General features: G+C 39.3%; 1 protein-coding gene and 1 pseudogene across 3 annotated transcripts in view; both read right to left on the minus strand.

Annotated features, from left to right (window-relative positions):
• The window catches only part of RIC1 (RIC1 homolog, RAB6A GEF complex partner 1), a 115,978-nt gene that overhangs the window by 37,319 nt on the left and 65,957 nt on the right, over positions 1-12,702 (minus strand). For both annotated transcript variants that reach the window (XM_080670555.1, XM_080670554.1), the window contains exon 8: positions 10,347-10,435. In XM_080670555.1, the coding sequence (XP_080526681.1) occupies positions 10,347-10,435 (89 nt within the window). The remainder of the gene's footprint in view (positions 1-10,346; positions 10,436-12,702) is intronic.
• LOC308248958 (small ribosomal subunit protein eS17-like) lies at positions 11,551-11,950 on the minus strand (annotated as a pseudogene). The gene has a single exon. The product of its transcript is annotated as a small ribosomal subunit protein eS17-like (transcript).

The following is a 12,702-nucleotide window of genomic DNA, read 5'->3' on the forward strand; positions in this document are numbered from 1 at the left end:
TGAATCAGTTTCTATAAAATTGGGATAAGCCCTTCCTTGAATGATTTAAAATAAATGTTAAAGTAGTTCATAAAATATAAGGTATTTTAAAATGTAAAATACTTTCCCCGCTATCTTCATGCTCCATTGACAATATCAGAGGGATCCAAGTTAAAAAAAAAACACTGAAGTTTCATACACCATGACCAAGTGGGATTTATTTTGGGGATGCAAGGATGGAACAATATCCGCAAATCAATAAATGTGATACATCACATAAAGAAATTGAGAGACAAAAAAATCACATAATCATATCTATTGATGCAGAAAAAGCATTTGACAAAATCCAACATCCTTTCTTGATAAAAACTCTCAGCAAAGTGGGACTAGAGGGATCATACCTCAACATAATAAAAGCCTTATATGACAAACCTACAGCCAACATCATACTCAATGGGCAAAAACTAAACTCATTTCCCCTGAGAACGGGAAGAAGACAGGGATGCCCACTTTCACCACTCCTGTTCGATATAGTACTGGAAGTGCTAGCCATAGCGATTACACAAGAAGAAAAAATAAAAAGCATCCGTATTGGAAAAGAGTAAGAAAAACTGTCCTTATTTGCTGATGATATGATACTATACATAGAAAAGCCCAAAGACTCCATAAAAAAAACACTAGACCTAATAAATGAGTTCGGCAATGTAGCAGGATACAAAATTAACACCCAGAAATCTATGGCCTTTTTATACACCAATAATGAACTCACAGAAAGAGAAACAAACAAACAAGAAAATCCCATTTACCATTGCACCAAAAAAATTAAGACACCTAGGAATAAACTTAATTAAGGAGGTTAAAGACCTGTACTCAGAAAACTACAGGACATTGAAAAAAGAGACATAGGAAGACATAAACAAATGGAAAAACATACCATGTTCATGGACTGGTAGAATCAACATCATTAAAATTTCCATTCTACCCAAAGCAATCTACAGATTCAATGCAATCCCCATTAAAATACCAACAGCATACTTCAAAGATCTAAAACAAACTCTCCAAAAATTCATATGGAATAAAAAAAGACCCCAAATAGACACAGCAATCCTGAGAAAAAAGAACAAAGTTGGAGGGATCTCAATACCAGATATCAAGCTATATTACCAAGCCACGGTTCTCAAAACTGCCTGGTACTGGCACAAGAACAGACATAGAGACCAATGAAACAGAACAGAGAACCCAGAAATCAACCCAAGCCATTATGCTCAATTAATATTTGACAAAGGAGGCAAGAGCATACAATGGATTCAAGACAGTCTCTTGAAGAAATGGTGCTGGGAAATTTGGTCAGATACATGCAAAAAAAAAGAAACTAGATCACCAACTTACACCATACACAAATACAAACTCAAAATGGCTAAATGACTTAAATGTAAGACGGGAAACCATAAAAATTTTACAAGACTCCATAGGCAGCAAAATAGCAGACATATGTCATAGCAATATCTTTACCGACACAGCTCCTAGGTCAATGGAGACTAAGGAGAAAATAAACAAATGGGACTACATCAAAACAAAAAGTTTCTGCACAGCAAAAGAAACCATCAACAAAACAACAAGAAAGCCCACTACATGGAAGAACATATTTGCCAATGATATTTCAGATAAGGGTTTAATCTCCAAAATTTACAGAGATCTCATACAACTTAACAAAAAGAAGATAAACGATCCAATCAAAAAATGGGCACAGGACCTAAATAGACACGTTTCAAAAGAGGACATACAGAAGGCCGAGACATATGAAAACATGCTCAAAGTCACTAATCATCCAAGAGATGCAAATCAAAACAACGAGATACCATCTCACACCTGTCAGAAAGGCTATCATCAACAAACCAACAAACGACAAGTGCTGGCAAGGATGTGGAGAAAAAGGAACCCTCGTGCACTGCTGGTGGAAATGCAGACTGGTGCAGCCACTGTGGAGAACAAAAATGTTAAAAATGGAACTCCCATTTGACCCAGTAATTCCACTTCTAGGACTATATCCCAAGAAACCAGAAACACCAATCAGAAAGGATATATGCACCCCTATGTTCACAGCAGCACAATTTACAATAGATAAGATTTGGAAACAACCTAAGTGCCCATCAGGTGATGAGTGGATTAAAAAACTGTGGTACATCTACACAATGGAATACTACGCCGCTATAAAAAAGAAGGAACTTTTACCATTTGCAACAGCATGGATGGAACTGGAGAGCATTATGCTAAGCAAAATAGCCAGTTGGAGAAAGATAAATATCACATGACCTCACACATATGTAGGATCAATATAATTTATTAACAAGAATAGATCCAGAGACAAATGGGGAGGTGGGGGGGTTAGAGAGCAACCAAAGGACTTGTATGCATGCATATTAGTATAACCAATAGACAAAAGACACTGGGGCGGTGGGGGCTTGCCTGGGGTGGGAATGGCTTGGGGGTGGGGAGGAGTCAAGCGGGGGAAAAAGGAGACATATGTAAAACTTTAGACAATAAAAATATAAATAAAAAAACAAAAACAAAACCCCTGAAGTTTAACCTTACATTAGAATTAAGTAAACTCCATTTTGGGTACGCCAGGTGCTCATACTATCCTTTAATTAATAATTGTTCTTTCACCCCCATATACAGCTACTAAAGGAGGAAATTTCAATGTGTAGTAAAATCCAAATTTTGTTACTGTAAAGTCAAATAAAACATACCAGCATTTCCATCAGCAAGTCAAGAATACCTATAGTATCAGTTGCTTTAAAATTAAGTTTTTTCATTTGCAGTATTAATAAATTTTTACTATAAGTACATTTGCTACAAAGGGGAGGTATATAGATTTTAGCCTTATAGAAGACAGGCTTTGTTGACAGAGTAAGAACTTTTTCCCTCTGCCTCACATTAGCAATTCCCAATATAATCTATATATATATAAAACCCTAATATGCAAATAGACCAAACAACAAAACAATTGAATAACTGGTCGCTATAACGTGCGCTGACCACCAGGGAGCATGCGCAGAACATGGCAGGTGTCGGCTGCAGGTGGCAGAGTGCTGAACATGGTAGGCATCGGGTGCGGTGGGATGGTACAACAGGTGAGAGGGGGCGCCAGACCAAGGTGAGGCGCTGTTCGCTGTCATTGGAGAGCGCCTCTGGTGGTTACTGAAAATTCTTTGCTCCCATGTGCTGTGGTCCTGCCGGGCATTCATACCTGCTGCCAGCGCCGGCCCCGCTCGCACCCGTGGCCAGTGCCAGAGCTGCCGCTTATACCCGCTGCCGACGCCCAGCGCCGGCCCTGATTGCTCGGCACCATCAGCGGATGCAAGCGGTGGCTGCCAGCCCCGATCGCCCCTCGGGGCTTCTCCACCTCGCCCTGCTCCTGAGGGGCGATCAGGGCCGGCAGCTGCCACTCACACCAGCTGCAGGAGATGGCCCGGCTCGCACCCACTGCCAGTGCTGGAGCTGCTGCTCGCATTTGCTGCCAGCGCCCAGTGCAGGTCCTGATTGCTTGGCACCGTCAGTGGGTGTGAGTGGCGGCTGCTGGCCCTGATCGCCCCTGAGGGCTTCTCCACCTCCCCCTGCTCCTGAGGGACGATCAGGGTAGCAGCCGCTGTTCGCCCTGCATGCACCCACTGCTGGCACTGGCTGCAATCGCTCTGCACCAGCAGTGGGTGCGAGCAGGGCCAGCGCCGTGAGTGCATGGGAGCGGCGGCGGTGAAAGCGGGGCTGCCGACAGACAGGGGACCAGGGGCCCGCAGTGGGAGGGGCCGGGCAGGGGTGTGGAGGATGGGCCGAGACCCGCCCCTGTGCCCACCCTGGCCTTGCGGCCCACAGTGCCTTTCAAAGTGCACGAATTCATGCACTGGGCCCCTAGTTCATGTATATGAATAACTGTTGTTATTTATGCAGATGAAAAAATAAATGGGAACAAACAAAAGAAACATAATAACTTATTAGTATACTTTACACTTGTCCAGGAGAAATTGAAAACCAAACCAAGAAACATACAAAATCAAACCAAAGATTACAATATGAAAGTAATCCCAAGTGCAAGAAAAAAAAAGGTTTAAATGTGTTTACTGTCATGAAAAGATGTTAATGTTCACTGAAAAGACAGATTAAACATAAAAAGGAATATATATGTATATATATGTATATGTACACACATATGCACCTAATATGTTTATCTATTTCTAAGTATTATGCACATATTAAAATATAGTTGTAGAGATATTAACAAATGTTAATGGTAGTTAACCTAATTTTCGAGTGGCAGGACTATGAAAAATTTATCTAGCTGGTAACCTACAATGAACACAGATTATGAGAATGAGAAAAATGTTAAAAGTAATTCAGTGGGAAAATGGAGAACATCTGTAATACCATCAACAATAAAATGAAAAATAAAAAAGAGTAATGCAAAGACATTCCGTTAACAGAGTTGAACTTACAAGACAGAAAGAAAGATCTCCAGGAACAGAAAGAAAAGAGAAAACTGCCTAAGGTAGGGGTGGAAGGTGGGGAAAAAGGCTGGAAATACAGGTATAGAATGTTGGGATGAGACCTAGCGATGACTAGGGAGTTGGAGTTCACATTCCATATGCAAAACGCAAAAAGGGTCTCAGGCCAGCATGAGTCTGGGAATAAGAATGGCAGCTGCTGCATCACATAAGGACTCTCAAAGCACCGCAACCTGTAAAAATCGGCCAATGGAGCCAGAAAAAAAACAAGGACAGCCATCTCTGTTTAAAATGCAGGACAATACAAGTTTCCCTACATCTTACACAGGTTTATAGTTCAAAGTTATAAAACTCAGGGAGGCAGAGTTCTCCCACAACAAAGATCACAAGAGTTAGAGCCAGTAGATAACCAAAGGTACAATTGGCACTCCAAGAACCCGAGTAAAGAGAACAATCTAAAAAACACAGTACCGTGTTGTCCAACAGAAGCAACACAATTTCCTGCAATGACATAAATGTTCTACATCTGCTTGGTCTCACAGTCACTAGCTACACGTGGCTATGGAACATTTAGATGTGACTATGCAACTAAGGAAATAATATTTTAATTTTCCTTAATTTCAATTAGTCTAATTTAAATAGCCACATGTGGCTGGTAGCTACTGTACGGGACAACACAACATAAGTATGCATTAAAAAAATAAAAACCCTTTCAAGGGCCAAAACCACAATCAAAATATACATTACTCTGTTCTTGTAAGTTGCTGCAAAATGGTCCTTAGAGAAAAATACTACATGCAAGTCTCGGACTGTGCAACCCTCCTGCCAAGCCCGCTGCTTCTATCCTGGGCCCCATGCCTCCTGGCAACTGGGTCCTGGCGAGTATTGGACTGTGCGACCCGCTCACCAGGCCCACTGCTTGCAACGATGCAACTCCCCCTAGACCCTTCGGTGAGAGCAAAAATGGGGAGACAAAGAAACAACTCTCAACGGAAAGAAAAGGAGGAGACACCAGAAAAGGAACTAAATGAAATGGAGGCATTCAATATGTCAGAAAAAGAATTAAGAGTAAGTGTCATACAGTTTCTAAAGCAGCTAGATGAGCAAATCAACAACTTATGCAAGAATCAAGAGGAAATAAAGAATGATATAACTACATAAAAACACAATGGAAAGTTTCAACAGTAGACTATAAGAAGCAGAGGACCAAATTAACGAATTAGAAGACAGGATGGAAAAACACACCTAATATGAACAGCAACTGGAGAAAAAAATTAGAAAGCAGGAGGAGAGCCTAAGGGAGTTTGGGACAACATGGAACAAGTAACATACATATCACAGGGGTGCCAGAATGACAAGAGGAGGAGCAAGGATTAGAAAACCTATTTGAAGAAATAATGACAGAAAACTTCCCTGATTTTGTGGTGGTGGTGGTGGTGGTGGGGGGGGTGTCACAAAAGCACAGAGAGTCCCAAACAAGATGAACCCAAAAAGACCCACACCAAGACATGTTGTAATTACAATGGCAAAAGTTAATGACAAAGAGAGAATCTTAAAGGCTGCAAGAGAGAGACAGAGACTTAACTACAAGGGATCCTCCATTAGATTATCAAATAATTTCTCAACAGAAACACATCAGACCAGAAGGGAATGGAATGAAGTATACAAAGTGATGCAAAGCAAGGGACTGAATCCAAGAATACGCTATCCAGCAAGGCTATAATTCAAAAAGGGGAAATCAGGATCTTCACAGACAAAAAAAGGCAAAGGGAGTTTATCACTACCAAGCCAGCAATACAAGAAATGCTAAAGGGACTGTTGTAAAACAAACAAACAAACAAACAAACAAGAGAAACAGAAATAGAAAAGAAATACAAGGAACACAGGCACAAAGAATAAAAATGGCTACAAACAAGTACCTACCACTAATAACCTTAAACGTAAATGGATAAGAAAACATGACCCATATATATGCTGTCTACAAGAGACCCATCTCAGAACAAGGGACTCACACAGACTGAAAAAAAATATGGAAAAATATCTTTCGGGCAAATGCAAATGAAAAAAAAAAAAAGCTGGGGTAGCAATAATTATATCTGACAAACTAGACCTCAACGTGAAGGCCATAACAAGAGATAAAGAAGGCCACTTCATAATACTAAAGGGAGAGATACAACAAGAGGATATAATGCCAGTAAACATATATGCAACCAATGCAGGAGCATCCAAATACATAAAAAAAAAACTCATGGAAGATATCAAGGGAGAGATCGACAGCAATACAAACATAGTAGGGGACTTTAATACCCCCATTGACATCACTGGATAAATCCTCTCGCCAAAAAAATCAACAAAGAAACAGCAATCCTAAATGACTCACTAGATCAGATGGACTTAATGGACATCTTCAGAACATTTCACCCCAAAGCTATGGAATATACATTCTTCTCAAGTGCACATGGGACATTTTCAAAGATAGAGCACATATTGGGACACAGGCAAAGTCTCTCCAAATTCAAGAAGACTGAAATCAGATCAAGCACCTTCTCAGATATAATGGCATAATACTAGAAATCAACTACAATAAAAACAATAAAAAAAAAATCAAACACTTGGAGGCTGAATAGCATGCTATTAAACAATGATTGGGTTACCAAAGAGATAAAAGAATAAATTCAAAACATCCTGGAAACAAATGACAATGAAAACACAACAATCCCAAATCTATGCGACACAGGGAAAGCAGTACCAGGAGGAAAGTTCATAGCATTACAGGCCTACCTCAAAAAACAAGAAAAAGTGGTAATAGATTATATAACTCTACAACTTACAGAATTAGAGAGCAACAAGAAAAGCCCAGAGTGAGAAGGAAGGAGATAATAAAGATCAGAGCAGAAATAAATGTCATAGAGACCAAAACAAACAAACAAACAAAAAAACAAAAACAAAAAACAAAAGATCAACAAAACCAAGAGCTAGTTCTTTGAAAGGATAAACAAGATTGATGAACCTGTAGCCAGGCTCACCAAGAAGCAAAGAGAGAGGACCCAAATAAACAAAATCAGAAATGAAAGAGGCGAAATAACAATAGACCCCACAGAAATACAAAGGATTATAAAAAAATACTATGAACGACTCTATTCCAACAAACTGGTCAACCTAGTCCTAGAAGAAATGGACATATTCCTAGAAAAATATGACCTTCCAAAACTCAATCAGGAAGAAAAAAAAAATCTGAATAGGTTGATAACTATGGAGAAAACTGAAGCAGTAATCAAAAAAGTTCAAGCAAACAAAAGCCCTGGGCCAGACAGCTTTACAGGGGAGTTTTACCAAACATTCAAAGAACTAAAACCTATCTTCCTCAGACTATTCCAAAAAATTCAAGAGAAAGGAACACTTCCAAGCTCTTTCTATGAAGCCAGCATTACTCTAATCCCAAAACCAGATAAGACACTACAAAAAAAGATAGCTACAGGCCAATATCCCTGCTGAACAAAGATGCTAAAATCCTCAACAAAACTCTAGCAAATCGGATCCAATGTTACATTAGAAAGATCATCACCATGACCAAGAGGGATTTATACAGGGATGCAAAGCTGGTACAATATTTGCAAATAAATAAACATGATACATCACATAAACAAACTGAAAGACAAAAATCACATAATTATATTAACTGATGCAGAAAAAGCATTTGACAACATCCAACACCCTTTCTTGATAAGAACTCTCAGCAAAGTGGGGATAGAGGGTTCATACCTCAACATAATAAAAGCCTTATATGACAAACCTACAGCTAACATCATACTCAATGGGCAAAAACTAAAACCATTTTCCCTAAGAATAGGAACAAGACAGGGATGCCCACGCTCACCACTCCTATTCGACATAGTAGTGGAAGTGCTAGCCACAGCGATTAGACAAGAAGAAGAAATAAAATGTATTCAAATTGAAAAAGAAGAAGTTAAACTGTCATTATTCACAGATGACATGATATTATACATAGAAAACCCTAAAGATGCCATCAAAAAACTACTAGACTCAATAAATGAATTTGACAATGTAGCAGGATACAAAATTAACACCCAGAAATCTATGGCTTTTTTATACACTAATAATGAACTTACAGAAAGAGAAATTAAAAAAACAATCCCATTTACCATTTCAACAAAAAATTAAGATACCTAGGAATAAACTAAGGAGGTAAAACACCTGTACTCGGAAAACTATAGGATGTTGAAAAAAGATAGAGGAAGACATAACAAATGGAAGAATATACCGTATTCATGGATTGGCAGAATCAACGTCATTAAAATGTCCATACTACCCAAAGCAATCTATAGATTCAATGCAATCCCCATTAAAATACCAATGGCATATTTCACAGACCTAGAAAGAACTCTCCAAAAATTCATCTGGAATAAAAAAAGACATAAACAAAACAACAAGAAAGCCCACTGCATGGGAGAACATATTTGCCAATGTTATCACCGATAAGGGTTTAATCTCCAACATTTACAGGGAACTCATACAACTTAACAAAAGGAAGATAAGCAACCCAATCAAAAAATGGGCAACAGACCAAAATAGATACTTTTCGAAAGAAGACATAAAGGCCAAGAGACACATGAAAATATGCTCGAAGTCACTAATCATCCAAGAGATGCAAATCAAAACAACAATGAGGTACCATCTCACAATATCAGAAAGGCTATCATCAACAAATCAACAAACAAGTGCTGGCGAGGATGCAGAGAAAAAGGAACTCTTTTGCACTGCTGGTGGGAATTCAGACTGCTACAGCCACTGTGGAAAACAGTATGGAGTTTCCTCAAAAAAACTAAAAATGGAACTCCCATTTGACCCAGTAATTCCACTTCTAGGAATATATCCCAAGAAATCAGAAACACCAATCAGAAAGGATATATTCACCCCTATGTTCATAGCAGCGCAATTTACAATAGCTAAGATTTGGAAACAGCCTAAGTGCTCATCAGCAGATGAGTGGATTAAAAAAACTGTGGTACATCTACACAATGGAATACTACGCTGCTATAAAAAGGAAGGAACTCCTACCATTTGCAACAGCATGGATGGATCTGGAGAGCATCATGCTAAGTGAAATAAGTCAGTCAGAGAAAGATAAATATCACATGATCTCACTCATTTGTGGAATATAATGAACAAGATAAGCTGATGAACAAAAAAAAGATCCAGAAACAGAGAAGCATCAGAACAGACCGTCAAACCTAAGAGGGAAGGTAGGGGAATGTGTGTGTGGGGTGGAGGGGAAGTGGGGGAGATAAGAGATCAACCAAAGGACTTGTATGCATGCCTATAAGCATAACCAACGGACACAGACAGTAGGGCGATGAAGGCATGTGCTGGGGGGTGAGAGTGGCCAGGGAGAGGTCAATGGGGGAAAAAGGAGACATATGTAATACCTTAATCAATAAAGAATAAATTAAAAAAATACTACATGCTGACCTTTAAAGGCTATACAGAAAGAACGATAAAAACTTAAGAAGCAATGGAGCATAAGAGGGAACAGTATTCTAATCAGTTCATTAAAAAATTTTTTTTCACTGGAGCTGTAACTTGGAATATGAAAATGTACCCTCCCTGTAGAAATATGGGGCATTTCAGGTAAAGAACAGATGAGACAAAGGCTGACTCTCAAGGACCTGCATGTATTTTCATAGTTACATGAACCGTAAGATTGCAGTTGCCAGCCATGTGCCAAAGTATCTCACAGCACTGTGGAAAACTCACAAGGGGTTCCAGGAGATAATTTTCAGTCATTTGAAATTAGCATTCACTACACATACCTGTACATCAAAATGTTAAAATCAGAAGAAGACTCACCAGGATACTGTTTTGCTGTTAACTCTAGTTTATGAGACAGCAGCATAGCTCCAGTGGTGTTATCTATTGTATAAACCTGTACAGAACCACTGTAAAAAACAAACAAACTTCAGTAAAAAAAGATAAATGCAAATATAAAAAGCATTATTATGGGAACACTTATGTACTGCTGGTAGGAATATAAACTAGAACAAAATGAAATTGTAAATAAGTTGTAGTCATCTCATAAATTTGATCAGATATTCTGTAATCTAGCAACTTCACCTCTAGCTATAACCCCAGAACATCCTTGTCATGTATAATGTTCATCGTAGTATTCTGTAAAGTGCAAAACATGGAAATCTGAATGTTCAGCAATAACAGAAAGGAAAATGAACTGTGGTATAATCATACAGTAATATATCACATAGTATTAAAAAGAAATAAAATTTAGTTACATGCACTAAAATAGGTAGCATAGGTATAGAGTATAATTCTGTTTCTATATAGTAAAAAGCATTCAAAACATAGTAGTTAAATATACTTGTGGTAAAAATGCAGCAAAGTCCTAAGGTCCACTAACTGCAGATCAGTGACTGCGCTTGTGGAGAAGGGGGCAGGCAGGGCTTCGTCAGGATTGGTAATGTGCTATTTCTCATGTTAGATGGTAATTTATACAGATTTTCATTTTATTATTGTTATGTCACATCACTTTTTAATCTATACATGATACATGCTCTTTTGGGTATAAGGTATATGTAATTATTTCATTTAAAACATCTTTACAGCCCGCACGGTGTGGCTCAGTTGGTTGGGTTTCATCCCATGAACCAAGAGGTTGCTGGTTCTATTTCTGGTCAAGGTATATGCCTAGGTTATGGGCTTGATTCCCAGTAGGGGGAGTGAAGGAGACAGCCAATCGATGCTTCTCCCTCCATTTCCTTTCCCTGCTCCATTTCCTTTCCTTTCCTTTCCCCTCTCTCTCTAAAATCAATAAAAATATATTTAAAAAACAAACATCTTTACAAGGGTCAAATTTATGAAGTATAAGAAAGCAAAACAAAGTCTATGTTACTTCTAAACTACATTTCAAAACTAAACTTAATGATCATTTAAAAAATTTCTGCTTATGAAGTTTTCAAAAAATTTTTTAACACAAATATTGTTGTAAAATATTTTGTTGTTGTCCATGGTTTATTGGTAATATTACACCATAACAAAAGATTCAAACAGCTCCACACGGTGTTTTGAAATTCATCCCAATTGTAGGCTGAGTGACCTGCAGGTTGGACAGACTGCCAAAGTCCAAGGGCTTCAGCATTTCCTTAGTGTCAGGATCAACTTCAATGATCTCCTGATCCAGGGTGGAGACCTCGGGCACACAGTTCTCTCTCCTCTCCCTCTCCTCCTGCAGCTTGTTGGAGATGCCTCTCACAGGGCCCCTCTGGATCCACTTCAAAGTGTGTGACATGGCCTGCGATCTTGTTTCGGAGCTTCTTGCTGGGGATAATGGCGATCTCCTCGCACACGCGTTTGTTGATGTGCAAGTCGTTGCCCAGGCGCGTGTACTTATCGATGATGACCCGGGCCACCTTGCTCATGGTCTTGGTGGAAACGCGGCCCATGGTGGCGGGTCCCTGGTGAAAGAGCTATAAAATATTTTAACTCCAAGGTTGCTTTGGCACACCTTAGGGTGGTGGCACTGGCTTGGGGCTGCCAGAATATCCTGGCATTTATGGACGCTTCTCTGTGGCAGGAGAAATCAGATGGTTCCCACAGCAGTTCTGATCCACTTCCAGTCAGGTCCAACTTCCCTCAAGGGTTAGGAATGGGGCAAAATAAAAGACCTGCAATAACAGGCCACCTGCAGCTACCTCACAGCTCATAAATGCTCTATTTTTCTCTCTCTGTATTTTATTCCAAATAATTTCTCTTGCCACGTTCTTCAATATTAATCAGTTTTTTATTTGGGTCTTCTTTGTATCTTCAGTGTTTCAGTTTAGTACTCAAATCGGACCCTCTACAGATCTCTGGAGCTCTCTCCTTGCGCCACTCTCTCTTCGGTGTCTGTCCTGTGAGTCTTAGGTGCTTTGGTCTCCCCAAACTCTCATTTCCAGGTACTAAACTCAGGGAGTCTGCCAGGCTCTATCTTCCAACCTCATGCTATGCCTTGGAAACCTCTCAAAGTAATTAAAGCTGGGGCACTTGTAGAGTTTTCTTATTTTGTTTCTCATCTTTCAGGGATTGCTGTCTTTAGTTACCTGATGTCCTATTTCTTGAATTCAAAATGCCTGTTTCATATTTTTGTCCATTCTATTGTTTTGTTTTAATTTTAGGTGGGAGAGGAAATTTGATCTGTTATTCCATCTCAGTCAGA

This window comes from Plecotus auritus, assembly GCF_963455305.1.
Source record: "Plecotus auritus genome assembly, chromosome: 5".
NCBI lineage: Eukaryota > Metazoa > Chordata > Mammalia > Chiroptera > Vespertilionidae > Plecotus > Plecotus auritus.